This window comes from Numenius arquata, chromosome Z (genome assembly GCF_964106895.1).
Source record: "Numenius arquata chromosome Z, bNumArq3.hap1.1, whole genome shotgun sequence".
NCBI classification, from domain to species: Eukaryota; Metazoa; Chordata; class Aves; order Charadriiformes; family Scolopacidae; genus Numenius; species Numenius arquata.
In genome coordinates, this window is record NC_133616.1 from 21,929,348 (window position 1) to 21,949,929 (window position 20,582).

Consider the following 20,582-nt stretch of genomic DNA (forward strand, 5'->3'; position numbering starts at 1 on the left):
ACCATTTATTGACAAAGTCAAGTTGGAGGCCAGTCACTAGTGGTACACCACAGAGATCAGCACTGGATCCAGTCCTGTTTAACATCATCCTTAATGACTTAGATGATAGAAGAGAATGTGCAACAAGTTTATAGATGATACAAGACTAGGAGGAGTGCTTGATCCACCAGATGGTTGTGCTGCCACCATTCAGAGGGATCTCAATAGACTGGAGAAATAGGCAAATAGGGATTTCACGATATTCAATAAATGTGAATGCCAAATCCTGCACCCAGGGACAAAAAAGCCCATGGTCGAGAAGAGGCCAGGGATCAACCTCTTGGAATGCAGCTTTTTGGAAAAGGACCCAGCACTCCTGGTGGACACTAAAGTGTTCATAAGCCAGCAAAGAGGGCCAACAGCATCCTGGGCTGCATTAGGAAGAGTGCTGGCAGCAGGCTGAGGGGGGTGATCCTTCCTATGAGGAGAGGCTGAAACAGCCTGTACTGGTCTGCCTGGAGAAGAAAAGGCTCAGGAGGATCTCACCAATGTGCAGAAACATTTGATGGAGCCAGGGAAAGGGACAGTAAAGAAGAGGAAGTCAGACTCTTCTCAGTGGTATTCAACAATGGGGCAAGATGCAATGGGTACAAACTAAAATACAGAAAACTCAATTTCAATTAAGAAAAAACTTTTACTGTAAGAATGCTCAAACACTGGACGAGGTTTGTAGGTTGCAGAGATACTCAAAGCCCAACTGGACACAAGCCTGAGCAACTTGCTTTACGTGACCATGTTTTAAGCAGGGAGGTTGGACTAGATTATTTCCAGCGCTCCCTTCCAATCTCAGTAATCGGGTACTCAAAGCACAGGAAAAACTCATTTGAGAAAGGCTATTCCAAAAAATGGAATGGTATATAGAAATGATATGCACAATTGTAACACGCAAAAAAAGTCACCCTCTTCAAGACAAAAATCAAAATGTGTAATCTTTCTTCAATTTTGTTCCCCAGTTTTTCCAATTTTAGAGGGAACAGACACTATTGATAAAGAAAACTATAATTTGAAAAATATTAGAAAATTCTCTTCTCTGTTCCTGTAAAGTGACAGTGTCAGGCTGGTCTTTAACTTCAGCCAAAACTTCTGGAAGTCTTCCTGCAGCTACCCACTTCATAGTGGGCCTCTCCCAGCAAAGATGCACTATATATGAAGCTTGTTTAATCCCAACATGCCCACTCCTCACTTTGTATCATTTTACAATGCTAGAATATAGAAACTGACAGCCTACATCTTGTACAGATATTAAAACAGAGAAACATAGTGAATTAATTATAAAACGCGTACTAATAATAGAAATAATACACACAATACAAAGATTAAATTATTATCTTTAACTTATTTGCACAATATTTTTTTCCTTTCGTCTGAATTTGTGGCCCTAACATCTGTCTATAGAGCTGCATCTACATCTTATGGGAACCTCTAACTCGGCTCTCAGCCTGATGACTGCGCTATGTCTGAAGCACAAACTTATGATTGAGATGAGACAACAACCCAACAAAGCTTCTCCCTTTCAGAACAGAGCAGGCATTAGGACCACAAATTCAGAAGAAAACAGTTTTGAAGGACTACATTTGATATTTCTAAGTTGAAATGTGATCCACCCTCTGCCTTGTGCTGTGCCTCAAGCCTGTTTCTGTCCAGGAATTCCTCATCCTGGCTAGGGAAACATTAGATTCATACACAGAAGACTGATCTTAAAAACCTGCTAGCGGGAGCAACAAAAACTCTAATTAAACTAGTTTCTATTTTCAACTTTCTGGGACAGAGTCAGATACTACTTGATGGGGTCAGCATATAAATCCTTGAATAGATAATCACAGCTATAGCTCTTTCTGAACTGCATTTATGGCGAAACTTTTGCAAAACTGAAAAGCAAAAGAGGCACAAAATCCCATTGGTTCCAACAGCACATAAGCTCTTGAAAATGGATGCAGTCTGTTCCATCTAGACATTGATAAAAATAAGCTGAAAGTATCCCTGAGATAGTCCTCCTTCAGGCAAAATCCTCTGTATCATGTCTCTTGGAAAAGAAGGAATTATCTCCTTATGTATTAGTGACATCAGAAACAATGCAATGTTAACTGGTCCCAAGGGCTTTTATTTTTCTGTTATCAGCTGTTCAACACTGAATAAAGTATTCCAATCATATGGCTAAGTATAAAGGTCAGTAAACATGAAAAAGTAATCCTTTAGATTTAACTGCAACAGTGAAGAGAGAACACAGAGAACAGGGGAAACTTATTTCTGAAAGACCTTGCTCTAACAGAACTGTACCAAAAATCCAGTTCTAATAACTCCAACAATACCCATTTCTGTAGATAAAGTCCATGAATGCAGTGCGTGAATGTCAATTTTATGTCAGCACATAACTGAAGTTCAGCCTTCATCATCACTGCTGCTCCATGCGTCTTCATATGCTGGATTTAAATGCTGTTGAGGTGGAGACTAAAGAAAATAAAAATTCTCTCAGTGGTTTTCTTAATTAAAAATACTAAAATCAAATAAGGGTAACGCTAAAGACTTTTCTTAAGTTTCTATATGTAGATGAACTATTGTGTCTTTCATGGGTGCTGGATTTTTTTAACCACTTCTTTTGCCATTTCACTGATTAGAAACAGGATAAATAATGAAAAGAAATAGTATTCTATTTAATTCCAATTTCAACAAAAAAAGTATCTGTAGCACTGATTGGAAGTTCTACAAATGTCTGGTATAAAATATAACACATAGATGTTACTGTGGGGTTTTTTGTGCCATTGGTTTTAAGTCATCACTTCCTTGGCCCAGGATAACTGAGGACTACTGTCTCAAGAAGTAGCCCTGGCCTCTAACCACATCCAACAACTGTCTCTCACCTCAGCCCCTTTAGGGTCAAGCTAAAGGGTTTGTGCAGCTTCACAGTGCACTGCATCAGTATAAAATCTTTGTCTTTTTTAGTTCTACCCTGGGTTCAGATTCTGGTCATACAGGCACTCAAAGGGCTGCTCTAGCACATGAGAGGGAGCAAGGACTAGAGGCCAGTGGAGAGCAGAATTGCTTCTTTCAGAGGCTCTGCTTATCTACAGCATTTGCAAACGACAGCTGTAGCACAACAGATTTCAAAACAATGGGACACAGTACATAACTCCAACATGTCAAATTTAAAGAGGCAGTTCTAGTTAGCGCTGGGTAAAAAATCTCGTTGCTGTGGGTTTGTTTTTGTTTTTCAGACTACGAAAAAACAATTCACGTATATCAAAATTCTCAGTCACAGCAAAGTGTTAATTTTGGGTCAACTGAACACATTTTGGGTTTAGGGTATCTAACCTTTGAAACTAATTTTTTCTTCTTTGCTTAACTGTAGGATAGTTTTGAAACAATTTCTCTTACAAAGCTAAGCAAATGTTACAAAAAAATTTATGCTTTTTATCATTTCCCCATCCAAAATGGAGCATTTCAGAAATTTGAATAAGTGTAATTTTTGTATGGTATTAGACAAAACGTTAACATATCTTGATTTTTTTAACATTCGTACAGTTTGCCAGACTCTGATTCTGTGAATGGTTTCAGTTCCCTAAAATCTAGAATTTTTCCCCCTCAAACTGAGCACTGAAATTTTTATTGCCCAGCTCTAATGCTAAAAGAGAGAAAGTACTCTCTTGGAAAACAGTGTTACATATGATCTTCCCTGTAACAGCCTGAATGTCTTGCCTCAGACACTAAGATAGGCTCATTTAGAAGCTTATTATATTTCTGTATCAAAAATATTTTGGTATGAAGTGTGGCATCCCTAATCTTACTATTTATAACACACTATATTCTTAAACAATTTAAAATACAATCTTTGGCACCTTTCCAATTCCAAAACAGCGTAAACTACAAAAACCAGTCTGGAAATTAAGGAAGCTAAAGTAGAAGTTGAAAGACTGATAGCTAAATGTACTACTGTTAATTAAGTGAGAAGCTAGAAGTCTGCAAAAGATTTTCCTAGACTATGAAAGAAAATGTCCTCTTGAACCACCACAACAATCAACGGATTGCACAGAAACAATAGGTGATTCTCTTCTTAATTGTTACAAATTTTGATGGTGAAACACATACTTCATATTTAATTTCCAGACCACCTCCTCCCCAAGTATAACTGCCATAAAAACTATTGTTCAAACTCAAAAATTCATTACCTTTTCAGAAATGTCATCAGGAACTGGCTCTCGAAGAGCTGGTATCCACGCAAGGATATTGCAATCCTTGCTACCGCTATAAAGTTCCTTTATGAAAGCAAGCAAAAATTACTTTTACACAAATTTACTGAACAGTGACATAGATATAATGTTGGGAAAAAAGGTGTATGAAATATTTATTTAAAGTAAAGACAAAAATCCAATTTCTAATTTGTATTATAATCTTGATAAACAGTATTTTAAATAACAAAACAAGTAAATTTTTATATTTTTCCCAGATTGCTCAACAAAACAGCGCTACCCACATACAAATGAACTTTATTGCTTAAATGCACTTTTATTCTTCCCTCTGTCATGTCTCATGAAAAGAAACCAATGCTAACAGTTCGGAAGCTTAAGAGATGATTCACGTTCAATGGAAAAGTAAGGGGGGAAAAAAAGGGAAAGATATTTTATTATAATTGAAAAATGTGAATCAACTCAAAAGTATCTTGTAATACATGTTAGAAGAGTTCATACATATGGAACAAAGAAGTATTAAGTAAACACAGTTCCAGTATGCCCAGGGAAGGAAAAGAACAAATAAAGAACAATTTGAAGCCTGTATCCTGTTGGGAAGGCAGAGATCAGAAAGATCAATTTATTATTTTTAATATAAATAACTCTATTTATTATGGTAATGACTAAGGACTGAGATCCCATTGTGCAAGGCACCCTGCAAACACATGGAAGCAAACAGTCTCTACACCAAACAGCTAACAGTCAAATACAGCTTAGTTTTTTTAGCTCTTTATTAAAGGAAATACAGATTTCTCTTGTCGCTTTCAACTGAGGAAATTTTGCTAATGAAAAATACTGCACAATCTTTGCAGAAAATTTTGCACTAATAATTCTTCTTTTTTCCAAAGTGCTACTTAAATGAACGTGCATTAAGACATTCTCATATGTCTCTAATCTTGAACCGTACTCCTACATATTATATGAAATGTCTGACAACACCTGAGCTTTGCTGTGTGTTTAAACTGTCTTAATGAAACATACAAAGTATTTTTTTTCTGTATTCAGGCAGACAGTAAGAAAGCCTTGCTTTCAACTTTTTTGGCTTTTACACTTAAACTAGCAACTTTGTGCACATTATTAATACATTGGTTCATTGTAAGCTCTGTCTTTGTAAAAAGTCTCCTATATCATGTATATTTAATTCTAGAACTGTGAGATTTACACTGACAGTTGATGCAGGAACTTAATGCCTAATTCCTATAAATACTCATTTTTGTGGGTAATCTTATTCAAGAGAGCTGACATACTCACTTTTGTAAAACTGGTCCCATGCAGGAAGTTGTTCATGCATAAAACACATCCTACTTATCTTGCTTAAACGAAGACAGGTCAAAGTTACACCAAGGCATAGGAGAAATCCCACTTTGTCCTGTCAGCAGTACTCTACTTGGGCCTCCTGTTTTTGACAGGATACGGAATATCATAGAACTTTAAAACTATCTTTACATCTTTGAAACTAAAGTTCTATCACTAGAACTTTAAAACCTCTTCCCATGCCAAAACCTCTCCTTGTAAGCAATGTCATAGTGACATCAGCACACTTCCATTTATTCTTTATTACCACTTGTCTCACTTTCTGATCCTGGCATTGTAAGATCTTCAGTTAATATCCACTGCATTGAGTAATACTTATAATTAATTATTAAAACCTGAAATGGTGACTCATACTTTAAGTCAGTCAAAAGAAGAGCCAGTGAGCCACATGCAGTATAGGACATACACATGTATTTTACTACAAACCTGCTCTATGCATGTTTATGGTACAATATATGGAAATATTATGCTTTAAGTTTCTGAGGAAATCTTGTAAATAAAACCTAATCTATCTTTCAGTTATCTTTACTTATTAGCCTACCACTGGATTTTCCAAATACCTTTGCAAATGTCACTGGCATTTCTTGAACAATACATGTAGCTTTAAGTCAGAGCAGAATTGTTTCCTGATGCATACCTAGTATTTTATGACATGTTAATTCATGCATGTTCTTTACTCCATTTCTTTTTCTGAAAGGGAAACGTAGGTCTTGTTTGTTTACTTTAATTATTTTAAGCAGCTAATATGGCACAATGGTATCTAGTTTATTGGATCCAACAGTAAACATCATCTAAAAGATTGCACAATGAAGACTTCCTCTTCCACACCACCCTTGAAATTACCGCCTCCTATTAAATTAATGGCTCTTATTAAAGGGCCAAATTCTGCAGTTCTTATTACTCAAGCAGACTAACATCTTATTAACTTTACAGAGATATTTACGTAAGAATAATTTAGGCCAACAATAATATGGTGGATTTTATGGCTCTATTCCCAGGTTCTCAAAAGGCGTATACACACACATTAACTAAATCTCGCACCACGCTGTGGAGACAGCTCCACACAATGTCTCAAACACAAAAGATATTCCACACAAATCTGCTAGTTAATTTGGACCTCAAAAGAACAGATAAAGGCTAATATCATTGGATTGCATATAGCTAGTTGCTTGGGTATCAGTGATCATATTTGATTATAAGTTTTGAGCAAACAGAAGACACTTCTCACCTCAAATACATAATTGGTGCAAAGTTCCTTTTAGAGCATACTCCAGGTATGAGGTGAAAAAAAGATAATGATCAAAACACAGTTAATGAACAGAAAGAACGCAAGGGATTGGCAGCAACCAATATAAATCAAAAGCTTTGAAGACAATAAAAAAATAATATGGAAGTCTAAGGACCAGATTCAAGGGTGACTAGGACGAAAAACAGTCATCAGGGTTAAAGACAGCAGGAAAAGTTCAGACAGGTATTGATATGAAGAAAACTCTTAACAACTACAGAGACTCACTACTAGAAGGGAACAGTAGAAACTATACAGAAAAGATGTAAACCTTGTTTGATATGAAGGTAGCGTACTAACTTCAAATGTGCTAATAAGTCAGAAGAATGTTAGAAAGGCATCTGCTACACACTTCACCAGTAGATATATAATTTGTATCAGAGATTTAGAAGAGTTGTCTAAGAGAACTTCTGGCTTGTTTAAGTTAACTATGTTTTAATATGTATTACAATACTATAAAGCTGAAAGGGACCTAATATGCTATTCAGAAAGAATACAAAAAATGAAAAAAAAAGAAAAAAAATAAAGGAATGATACAGATACAAATGAACTACCTAACATTTCTTTTATCCTAAACAAGATGATGGAAAAGGTGATTAAAGGATTCAGTTACTGTAGAGTTAAGATACAGGAATATAAACAAGGTCAGTCAAAACAGTTTGTAACAAAGTAGTTACAAAAAAAGTTGTAACAAAGTTGTTTTTGTCAAGCAGGACTGATTTTATTTACATTATTAACTGAAAATAGAAATGCACAGCTGTGAATAACTGTAATATGTTGAGTTAATATTGCTTGCAAGAGTAATATAAAACAGGTAACTATAAATTTTACAGACGACTGCATTCTCAGGAAAGGAGTATTAACTTGGAAATGTTGGAATTATATGAAGACTGATGAACGTACTTAATTGTCTCAAACCAGAATGAGCTATTTGAAAGTATGGCTGTGAACACAAACAGTTAAAATAACACTACCACTACCTTTGGTGTTGATGCGCTGATTATAGAAATATTACTCCATTAGAGTGATGATTTAATACAACTAAAAGCAGAGCATTTAAAGAAAAATAAAATCCAGTCGCACTTCTGGAATAGAGAACTGAACTCTGGAAAAGGGTGATTCTGAAAGAAAATCAGGAATCACAACAGATAAACAAATGAAGTTGTTGCCAACATAAACCTATTGCTATAGCGACTGATGCAATTCGTGTCCATGCTTATACAACTGATCCTATTCTAAACATCTTAAAAGCCAAGACAAAGACACTATAAGGAGATTTGCATTTCCAGGGCTGGAAAACATGATTTACTGTGAGATTTATTGAGCCTCACCTCTTCAACTTATCAAAAAGGATATAAAAGATGACTTAATATAAACACATTAGCACTTCTGTTGGGAAAATATTCTTAAAAACACAAAGGCCTGTTAAGGTAGTCAAGAACAGTCCAGAAAAGATGTACCTTAGCTATAACATGAACATACCACCTTTCAGTGGACCTAGTATCTCACTGCCTATTCATGCCAGAACTGCTTTCCAGCTCTAGCAAGGCTTATTAGCCTATTGGGTTCCACTGCTCCATCGGTAATGCGTCCAAAACCTTCAGTGAAGTCCACCTCAGTGACGGGGAAACATTGTTTTGGACTCAAAACAAGAGCTACCAGATTCACTTCTATGATGTACTGTATGAGACGTCATGAAATGATGTTCATGTGCTCTTTCTGCCTCAGATATTTCTGCCTGATATTTCAGAAACAAAACATGAGAAAGGAGAAGTTGGAATATGAAGTACAATCCTCAGCACCTGAGAACAACTATGTTAACAGCCTTAAAAACCATACTAAGATCCACTCTGCTTTTGCCACACCACAAGCCATAAGAACGATATGTTGTAAAGTACCTCATAACAAATTAAGCTTTGTTATCCTTAAGTCTTTTATTACGAGAGAAAAATATACCATAGGCGTAGAGGAAAAGAAAAACAGGCTGTCAGCACCATGAGTCCCTGTAACGTTACAGCATTCCTTAGGTGAAATGTTCTCAGATTAATTTAAGAAGCTCATTATGCTCAATGATCCAAACTGCTCGTAGATACAGTAATTGGTATAACTACAGGCATTTGAGCAAGATCACCGCAGGAAAGCTCTTGAGAGGCTTCTCAGTACTGATAGCAAAACCAATGCACTACATCAAAATGCACGTCACATTCTGTCTTACTGTGATTAGTCTCAGGTATCTCAGAGAAAGACAAATGCCTCCTCTTCAGTCTTACAGAAAACCAGGAAAAGCTTTAATGCATACAATTTATTAATGACAATATAAGCCAAAAAATTCCTATAGTTACATCCAAAAGTTACCTAAGTGAGAAGAAATGAATAGTGGAAGGAACCCAATATAGAAAGGGCAGTCCCAAGAATGTGACCAAGCTTTTCTCTCTTGACACATAGGCCACAGAACTCCCCTCTTATGTCAAGATCTTTGATTAAAGCACATCCCTGAAAAGTTAACACTTTTTGTGCAAATGCTTTGGCAATCTGCATAAATATTACCGGTTGTCTGGAATATTGTTTATACTTTACTTACCTGAAAATTAGGTTGAAGTACACAGCAGTTGACAGTACTATAATGCCCCCTAAGCATTGTTATCAGCTCTCCTGTGAAAATTGTATAAACAGCAATGGTACTACCATATGGTACAAAGGCAAACTCTGAATTGCAGCCACAAGAGACGGTGAATTTGAGTCCTTTTCTACTTTCATTACAGACTTTCCCATAATTCACCTGTAAAATGAAGTAGTATGCAGTTAGCTATTAAGTAAAACTACAGGAAATAACTTTACATGAAAAGGTCAGTTTCATTTCTTCTTCAATACCCAATACAATTAACTTTAAGCTCTCCAATGTTAATACAGCTCTTGAGATTTCCAATTACAAATGCCTATCAAGAGAATAATTTTTCTGTTCATTGACTAATATCAGCTTCAAGAAAGGGAAAGAAAGATATGCCTACAAATCAGCAGTTCCAGACTTAGAAACAGAATTTGCACAGGCTGCTGCACACCAGGTCTACACTGAGCATCTAAACCATCACTGAAATTAGAACCGATTTGGAGATTACCACCTTAAAAATTTTCCTAGATAATCCAACATAACAATTTTCTCTCAGATACTGAATCTATCAAAAGAACTCCTTATGCACAATAGTATACAGTTACAAATCATGTAGTCATAGAATAGTTTGGGTTGGAAGGGACCTTCAAAGGTCATCTAGTCCAACCCCCTGCAGTAAGCAGGGACATCTTCAACTAGATCAGGTTGCTCAGAGCTCTGTCCAACCTGGCCTTGATTGTTTCCAGGGATGGGGCATCTACCACCTCTCTGGGCAAACTGTTCCAGTGCTTCACCACTCCCAGCTTCAAAAATTGCTTCCTCACATCTAGTCTGAATCTACCCTCTCTTAGTTCAAAACCATTACCCCTTTTCCTATTGCAACAGGCTTTGCTAAAAGTGTTGTCTCCATCTTTCTTATAATACTCCTTCAAGTACTGAAAGTCTGCAATAAGGTGTCCCCATAGCCTTCTCTTCTCCAGGCTGAACAACCTGCACTCTCTGTCTTTCCTCATAAGAGAGGTGCTCCGTCACTCTGATCATCTTCATGGCCCTCCTCTGGACCCACTCCAACAAGTCCATGTCTTTCCTGTGCTGAGGACTTCAGAGTTGGAAGCAGTACTCCAGGTACGGTCTAACCAGAGCAGAGTAGAGGGTCAGAATCACCCACCTTGGTCTGCTGGCTGCACTCCTTTTGATGCAGCCCAGGATACGGTTGGCTTTCTGGGCTGTGAGCACACATTGCCGATGCATGTCCAGCTTTTCCTCCACCAGTACCCCCAAGTCCTTTTTCACAGGGCTGCTCTCAATCCCTTCATCCTCCAGCCTGTATTGATACCGGGGGGTTGTCCCCACCCAGGTGCAGGACATTGCACTTGTTTAACCTCCTGAGGTTCACACAGGCCCACCTCTCAAGCCTGTCAAGGACTGTCTGGATGTCATCCTGTCCTTCAGGTGTGTCAACTGGACCACTCAGCTTGGTGTCATCTGCAAACCAGCTGAGGGTGCACTGATCCCACTGACTATGTCACTGATGAAAATATTGAACAGTACTGGTCCCAATACTGCAAGACTTTAGTGCACATATTGAAGAAAAATTGAGCCACATTACCTTCTACCCTGTAAGTGCCCTTTGTTTATCAGTTGACACATGTTGCAGGAAACTATATTCCAGTAGGATGTCAAAGAACAGGAGCATCAGTCTAGACAGTGCAAGAACTAGCCCTAAGGATTTCTCAGCAAGTCATCTCCTGCGTGGGGAAGAAGGAACAGAGGAAAAACATCTGCAACGTAGGGAAAGATTCTGCATCTCTCCCTCATGAGTTACCAAGAAACAGTAGAAGATGAATGCCCAACAACTCAAGGGCAAGCATGAGGATGGCATAAATAAAGGGATTAGAAGAAATTCATAAAGAAGAAGCAGATAAAGAATAACTTGCTAAATTATTATGGACTAGTTAAGAGTGATAAAAAGTCTATCTTCTAACCAAAGCTAAATCACCACTGAGAAATTCAATACTGTCCCCTATAAAGGCAGCTGGGATGGGAGGTACCTTTCTAACACCTGGCTTGTGAGGTGTGTGCGAAGCCTTGCAAATAAAAGTAGTATAAGAATTATAGCTTATTAGCATCTGAACATTTCAAACTCTTGACAAGTCCTATACAGACAAAAATCTCAACAAAGGTTGAAAGTGGAAAGTTTCCAAATATGCTAGGAAGTATTCCAGTTGGATATATCAGTCTAATTAAGTCCTATCAGACATCAGAAGTGTATTCATAAGAAAATACAGAAATACATTCATGAGAACACTACAGCTTACCTCTAAACAAACTTAATTAAAACAAACCATTAGGATTTTGATAAATAGAACATACATTCTTTCTTTTTTTCGTGAAGAGGGAGAATTCTACTATGAACACCTGAAATTCACACATTATTTTATGATTTAAAAGAAGGATTTTTTCTAATAAAAATGACAGTATACAAAATTTAAATTCATTAATACTATATAGCATTATATATAAAACACTTTGTTTTCAAACAGTATTGTCCTACAACCTATGCTCTTAATTTCTACTGAAAAACAGAGACTCACTTATACATAAAACAATAGCAAAGCTCTCTGGGCTTATTTTAAAGCTCCCTACCAAAACATCATGTCCTATAGTTAAAAAAGAACTAAAATCTTAAGTGTGAAATCTTCTGACTATAAGCTAACAGAATTGTAAAGTTTGTCAGGTAAATATTCTAATACAAATGTATTGCTTTGTCAGGTTCTTGATCCGTACTACATGAATTGACCAAGTCCAAACTTTGAGGCAAATATAATCATCAGTCAGCATGAGCCAGGCAAGGAAGACAATTACCTGTTGCTCTATTTTTAAAGTACACTCTTTCATAGGAAATTGCACTTACGTGAAAAAGTATAACAAAAAGGAGTCCTGAGAAAATCTCTCTCAGTCATCATAAAAATGTATAAGAAGAGAGTCTGATTAGCATACAAGTACCTTGATATTTTTTTCATATTTTCATCAGATGTGGAGCTTATTTCATGTTCTTTGTGGATAAACTGCTCGTTTTGTAAACACAGTTGTGGGAAAGTAATGGAAGATTGGTGAGGAGGACTGTAAACACGCTCAAGTGACTCGCATGTGGGGTGCTGGAAAACACATATATCACACTAATTGTTGCTTAGTTTTCTGTGCTCAACAAGTAGGACATCTGCACTTAGATAACACAGGCCTGGGATGGACTCAGGGGCACCTTATCAAACACACCTACTGCTGTTGTGATCAAAGCACAGCAGAAAACTCTGCCTGCCGGAATCCTTGAAATACAGGCCCAAACAGCAAGTGTGAGCTCTCTCGCTCTCTCACTCCCCTGCTAACAAGGACTCTCTTGCTAATAAGGACTCTCGCTCCACGGTGCCTGCATCCCCTGTTTTCCTGCCTCTGCCCAGGTGCTGCTTCAGAGGTTCCCCGATCCATGAGGTATTGAGATTAAATTTGTTCTTTGCCCTTAATCCGTGGTTTTGTGGTTTTTCCTGCATTCTGCCTGCATCAGCTCACACAACAGCGTTTGTAAATATTGGCTGTGTTAAGTCTTGTTACTGCTAGTCATTTTAAGAGGCATATTACTCTGCTGCTAAAGAGCCATTAAACTCCTTTACACAGCGTGTGAGCTTTAACAGCAACAATTCCCAAGCCACAACACTGCTCATAACAAAGGCATGTACAATGAAAGGCAGGAATGGAGGCTGGGAAAAGTAAATTATATGGATATACTCAGTGTAAATGTTCCTGCTTGATAGAGGAGCAATGGAAAGTAAAGGATGCTGCCAAAACAAGAACTAAAAGATCTTAAAAACTGGCTTTGTCCTTTGAGCACACAAACAGAAAACCTGCTGCCTTCTGTTTGATTCTTCCTATACTCGGTGAATCAGGGCTTTCTACTCCTTTCTGTGACAACCGATGTAAGCAAGATGTGTACAACTCCAACGTTCACTTCTCTTACTAACTGAAACAATTCACTAGGCCTCAAATTTGGCTCATTGCTCAAAAAAAATCCTATGTATGGCTTAATTTCTCTACCTTTTGAAAGGTATAGAAAAAAATCATGGAGATCAAAAGGGCTGGCTAGTAGGGGAAATAAAGGCACTATGGTGTGAACTTGTATCACCCGTACATACATTTATTTGTCTGCTGGTGCCTTAAAATTATTTTAAGCAATATCTCTGGGCAGTGTGTGAAAATACAGTACTCTGGACAATATAATTCTGGACTTGAAAAAGCAAGGATCAAGCTATTCCACACAGAGTAAGAAAATTGTAAAATAGGCTATGAAACAAGTCAATGAACTAACAGGCACAGAAAAACAAAAAACAGTGATCCAGCTGGTGACAGGAGAGTGAACAAACTGTATTATCTACTCTGGTGATGGTGATTTGAAGACAGAAAGACGTCTGTATATGAAGTGCTGCGAACAAGCTGGCAAATACGGGTAGCACGGAGATAGAAAAGTCCTTTCATTCAAATATCTATAAGGAATTATTTTTGCTGTGTTCTGAAACTAAGCAGTAAAAGTAAAAGATTTCTAAGGTAGAGTGAAATTTCTTCCTTTCCTGACAGCAATGACAGGCCATAATCATGACTGGCTAAAATCCCATGGAAACTGACAGTGTTCTTTCAAAATAAACATAGGAAACAATTTTCTTTTTCTGAAGAGAAAATTAAAACAGGAACCTTCAGCAAAAAACAAGTCATAGGAAGGACTGGAGCAACAGCACAGATTTAATTCTGCAGCCCCTGTTCCACTGTTCCATTTTAATACAAATGTAGAGGGACAGATATTTTTAATAGTTATACAACTCCACAAAAGACATTCCAGAAAAACACAAAGAAAGTTGCAAGAAGGTATGGCAGTCAATCACTGAAATTCTCAGCAATGGAAAACTGCCCTGTGGATAGCGTGCTGACAATTAATAGCTAAAAAAAAAAAAAATAATTCTACTGACAGTCAGTGTATATTATGGTTTTCATTACTGTCTGAAGTGTTTTCAGCTATGCTTACAAATTAATGAACTTAAAGTTACCACATTTAATTTTTCAGTAGATCCAGGCTTCTTCATACTCTGTTTTGTTTTATAGTAAGTAGAAATAAGAAAAGAAATCTGGAAAAAAAATGCTCACAAGATCTTCTAATGAGGAGACTATGAAAATGAACAAATATCCAAAGTTGTAATGTCAATTACACAAATTGCAAATCTTCTAAAACGAACTGCAAGTTAAAACATAATCAAAGATCCTTGAAAACTTACTAATGTGTTTTCACCAGTGGAGCTGTTCCAGAGTCTCATCCGATCATCTGTACCAACGGTCAACAGATGAAGTCCATCATTTGTGTAGCATAAACCATTAACTCTCCCATTGTGAGCAGTACTTGCTGTCAGGAAAAAGAAGTCGTTCACATTTCAACAGAAGAATTACTATTTCGTATACACATTTTTATTTCAATGTATAATACTGGAAGTGCAGTTTAAATGGCAACATGGTAAATTGATAATTTAACTCCTGGTTTACAAAAGCACCTGGCTGGCAACTGGTCACCAGCGGTGTTCCTCAGGGTTCAATTCTAGGGCCAGTTCTGTTCAATATATTTATCAACAAACTGGAGGCAGGAGTTGAATGCACCATTAGCAAGTTTGCTGATGATACCAAACTGGGAAGTGCTGTTGACTCTCGTGAAGGACAAGAGGCCTTGCAGGGGATCTAGGCAGATTGAAGCATGGGGCAATCACCAATGACGTGGTATTTAACAAGAACAAATGCTGGATCCTGCGCCTGGGATGCAATAATGCCAGGCACAAGTATAAACTGGGAGAGGAGTGGCTGGAAAGCAGCTCTGCAGAGAGGGATCTGGGGGTGCTGGTTGACAGCAGGCTCAATAGGAGTCACAGCGAGCCCTGGCAGCCAAGAGGGCAAACCACGTCCTGGGGTGCATCAGACACAGCATCCCCAGCTGATCAAAAGAGGTGATTATCCCGCTGTATTCAGTGTTGGTGCAGCCTCACCTGCAGTGCTGTGTGCAGTTCTGGGCCCCACCATTTAAGAAGGATGCAAAAGTCCTTGAACGTACCCAGAGGAGGGCAACAAAGCTGGTGAAAGGGCTGCAAGGGAAAGTCCTGTGAGGAGCAGCTAAGGACTCTGGGCTTGTCTAGTTTGGAGAGAAGGAGGCTGAGGGGTGACCTCATTTCTCTCTCCAGCTTCCTGAGGAGGGGAAGCAGAGAGGGAAGTCCTGAGATTTTCTCCTGGGTATCCAGTGATAGGACATGTAGGAATGGGTCAAAGCTGCACCAGGCGAGGTTTAGACTGGACGTGAGGAAGCATTTCTATACCAAGAGGGTGGTCACACTCTGGAACAGGCTTGCTAGAAAGGTGGTTGATGCCCCGAGCCTGTCAGTGTTTAAGAGGCATTTGGACAATGCCCTCAATAATATCCTTTAATATTATATACATATATAATATCACATATTTTATATATATGTATATAGTATCTGATAATATCCTTTAACTTTTGTTCAGCCCAGAATTGGTCAGGCAGTTGGACTAGATGATTGTTGTAGGTCCCTTCCAACTGAACTATTCTATTCTATTCTACTCTATTCTATTCTATATTGTTATAGAGTACTATAAGTTAATTCCATTGAGTTCACCCTGTGATACTGCACGTTCTTAAGTATGTTAAAGTAGATAAAACCTGATTCAATGATACCACAGCAAACATAATTATGGTGCCCATAAATTAACTCACTGAACATTGGACGAGGTATCCGCGCATTATACTGCAGTACACAATTTACACATACCTCTTAGGTAACAAGTCTTATGTTTGTCAAAGATTTTATAAAAAAAAAAAAATTGTTATCTGCTTTTGATTTAATTTGGCTGTATTTCAATATATTTAATATCCTAGTCTACCCGATTGTCATTAGATTATCAAAAAATCATCTTGAACCTGTCAGACAGAAATATCCTGAAAAGAAAGTTGTGTTTGAATAAGACAACTTGTCATTCAAAGGAATGTGTAAAATGGCACTGATTATCTTGGGAGTTGCATAGAATTTAATTTTTTGTAAAACAAAATTTGTTCAAATTTTTCTTTTTTTTTCATATGGTTTAGATTTCTTTACAGCATTTTCATCGTAGTATTTCTTGAATCTCAGTGAAATTTAAAATTGTCAAAACCATACATCTATATTACCACACTACAATTTACATAGTAGAGAACATGGTTACTAAAACAGATACTTACTGCTACTTCATATCCTCTAACTGTAGAATTTTGAAAATTAGCTTGACTTTACACAAATTTGTATGTATTTTTCTACATGCAATTTAAATTGCACATAACAAATCACACTGACTTGTAGCTATAATCACTATGATTTATGCTACACAAATCCCTTTTTCAGAGCCATGATACACAGTTTCTGCATTGTGATTCAATTCCAAATACTATTTATTTCTACCACAGAGCAGTGACCATTCAAGTACTTTTTTGGCTAGCCAAAATCAAATATCTTTTGTCCAAAATTGACAAAAATTCATGAACTACAATTTAAAGTTCAGAAGCTTTCCTTTAATTTAGTTTGGGCTTTTTTTGGGTATGGAAATGTGACCTGAAGATACATAAAAATGTTAATGTTGTAGCTAATAACAACTGATACAAGGCACCATTAATGCATTTGACTGTACTGTAATAAAAGTGTAATTTAGCTTCCTGTAAAATTAAATATAATCATAAATTTATACTTCGTTGTATACTGTATGCAATATATAATGAATATAATTGACTTTACAGCACCACATATAAGAAAGTATTCTAGAGGCTTGCATTGGAAGCAAGACTAACTTCAGTAGAAAAAGGAATGTGTTTTTGTGGGTTTTGTTTGTATTGTCTTTGTTTTTAAAGGAGGGTAATTATAGGAACAGCTTATGAAGTGATTGTTGTTTATATGAAACCTAATCTACAGCAGGAATCAATTCTTCCGCTCATAAAACAGATGGCAAAATTTCCCATTTAAAGGAGAAAAACTTTTAGAACAGATACAATATGGTTGCCAAGGAGATCTCTCTAAACAAGATCCCCAACCACAAACACCGTCTCTATAACAGAAGTAACTGAATAAAATCCAATGGCCTGTGTTATGCAGCAGGTAATGACTGGATTATCACTATTCTCCATGCTGGTCCTAGTATTCAACACATTTATGAAATATAAGAATGCATCTAGTTACATATGAATTACCACCAATTATACTCTGTATTACCTGCCTCAGAAGATGATTTGGATTTTTCTCCATTGTGCTGATCAAGCGTACTCAGGCATCCAGATGCTCTTCTCACATCCCATAATTTTACTCTACTGTCAGCACTAAGAAAAACAGATTTGCATATATTAGGGAAATGGTGTGCACCCTGGTTCAACGACTGTCTTTAGCCAACCCACCTGGCACTCACCCTGGCCCAGCAACTACTCTGAACAGCTCACCATGCAGTCACATTCAAGCCAATAAAATTTCATGAAAAGATTTTTATGAAAGACTTCAGATATTCATGTACATGTATTAATAAATACAGCTGGTACACCATGGGCACCTAAGTTAAGAGTGAGTCTTTGTGTACAACACAATACTCTTGCCTCTTTGTCTACAACATAACACCCTTGCATACATACACAGGCTAGGAATAAAGTTGCTAATTCTGCTGTTGATTAAACTGTAGCTACAGACTCCAGCATTGTCTCTAATGGTCATCTGGGAACTCAGGCTCTTGCTATCACAAATCTATAGTACGACTTGCACAGAAATTGGCTACACGCACATAGGCTGGATAGGTCTATACGCTCTGTTGTCATACAGTCCTATGGCAGAGAAACACCAAGAGCTTACTTCTGTAGGAAGTCACTGGCTTTGTCTACGTTACCAGCGTGGCAGAAGGAGGGAGAGACCAAGCTGCTGTGATTCGTTCTGGTTCCCAGGCTGCATGCTCATGCTTTGGTCACAGTGTGCCTTTGCCAGCAACAAAAGCTGTGATAACTGTTGGTATAGGCACTCGCTTTGACAGCAACGTTGCAGGCAGTGCACTTTGTATGGCACCTTGATGTGAGCATTCCAGTAGTGTCCTTCTGTGCGCACCACAAGACTCCCAGACATAGACAGGATGTAAATTCATAGAAAAGACCACTTCCTGTGCCCTAAGTCACCAGTGTAGATGTATTTACTGAAACTATTTGGACAGTTCCCAGCAACTTAACTGTCCTTTTGGAGATTAGAAAACCCAAATCATACATGATTTTTCATGCCTGCTGAGCATGTCTTTGACCTATGCTGGAAAATATATCCAATCAAACTGTTAGATAAGCAGTCTGCTAAGTGAAGTACTTTTTCCTGTGTGTTCTCAAGTTAGATCAGTGCATTAATATCAGGAATATATGTAGTATACGTATACCAACTGACCAGAGCAAACCCAACTATTATTCCTTATCTCGTTTGCATCTGAAAAAGCTAATTAACAATTTATTCTTTTGTATTTCCCTCCACTACAGATTGATTCTGCTAACTTCCAAGTGGTATTCCAACTGAATATGCTGACAACACATTACTTTGCTGCAAACAAATATTCTAATACTGTGAATAGAGGTATCACTGAGGTCTGAGCTGACTGTAAAGCGAGCAACAAACTGCAAGTAGTTCAATGAAATATTCTTAACAAAGAGAAAAAGATTCCTTATTAAAAAAGCCTACAGTTGTCCATTTTTGATGATGCAGTTTCTATTGGCTAACCTTTTCTAGCCAGTTCTAATGAACAAGAAAGAGATTATAACCTTCTCTAGTGCCCGAAACTAAAGTGTGTGAAAAAGACCTAGAAACCACGTCTCTTCTCCAACCATTACAATCTCCTGCCAAAACTGTGGAAGAGTCAAGCACCACATTGAGAAATTTGAAATAACATGTTTTACATGCAAGCCACATAAACCCCAAAAATGTATTTTCTCTGCCCGGAAGTGATCACAAGCAAACATACAATTGTCTTGGCCTGATACACAAGATTAGTCCAGATTCTCTTTTCAGCAGTACCAGTCAGTCTCTTCTCATTACCTCTTCATTATCTCAGTGTTACCAATTCTTGCCCATATTTGTCTTATAAGATGGCAAAAATTAGTTACGTTATTAGGAAGTAGTAGTCTAACTATAGTCCTGAATTAAGTAATGGAGCCATAAGAAAAATATTTAACATGCAATTATAATAAGGCAACATGACAACATAGGTAGGTGCAGATTATAGTTATATGACTGAAGCAAAGTGTTTCAGGAGATGTCAAGAAGTCAATATTTAATAAGCAAGATTTGCTACTATTTCTGTGATGGCAAAACAAGGAAATAACATTTCATTTGCTAAAACAAACAAAGAAATCACATTGTTAGAAAATTTCCCAACTATATTAAGCCTTTCAGAAGCTTGGCATCACAAGCCAAGCATATGCAATTCTGATATCATCTTATTCAAAATTCACTCTCAACTTACAAAACGACTGTTCCTCTCCGCAATTCAAAAGAAAAAAACATGCCAAGCATGAAACTGAGAAATGTCACATTATAATCAGAAGTTAACATATACAAAAGTTATAGGAAAACCAAGAGGATCCTTTAGACTCAAAATGGCTGGAATGAAAAAAAAAAAAAAAAAACAGGCCTGGAAGTATCAACATACAAGACATACTCACTGAATTACTGTGGCTTGGAAAGTTATTACCTGTCAGCTAAGCTACCTGATTTATGCTCTTTGACATAATTGAGCATGATTAACCAAGACAATATTTTGAGCTAAACATGTTTTACTTTATGATAAAGCAGATTAGCAATGCACACACTAATAAACAGTAAGAAGTAAGTATCTCTATAACGCTCTATTATTTTCCTATACCTTTAAATACAATTATTATTTCAAAATTCTGTACTATATTCCTATAAAACAAACATCACTTGCACAGCTCTTCATGCTTAGTTTTTCTAGACAAGATCTACAAAACTGTGAATAGGTTAAAGTAAACGAT

At 37.2% G+C, this 20,582-nt stretch overlaps 1 protein-coding gene across 1 annotated transcript in view; it reads right to left on the reverse strand.

The window, feature by feature from the left end:
- Positions 1-656: 656 nt before the first annotated feature.
- Positions 657-20,582, reverse strand: part of ERCC8 (ERCC excision repair 8, CSA ubiquitin ligase complex subunit) — a 35,759-nt gene continuing 15,833 nt past the window's right edge. Inside the window, exons 8-12 of the mRNA XM_074165721.1 lie at positions 17,797-17,900; positions 14,785-14,909; positions 9,443-9,640; positions 4,203-4,289; positions 657-2,487 (exon numbers count right to left, since the gene is read on the reverse strand). Of these exons, the coding sequence (XP_074021822.1) occupies positions 2,419-2,487; positions 4,203-4,289; positions 9,443-9,640; positions 14,785-14,909; positions 17,797-17,900 (583 nt within the window). The 3' untranslated portion in view covers positions 657-2,418. The remainder of the gene's footprint in view (positions 2,488-4,202; positions 4,290-9,442; positions 9,641-14,784; positions 14,910-17,796; positions 17,901-20,582) is intronic.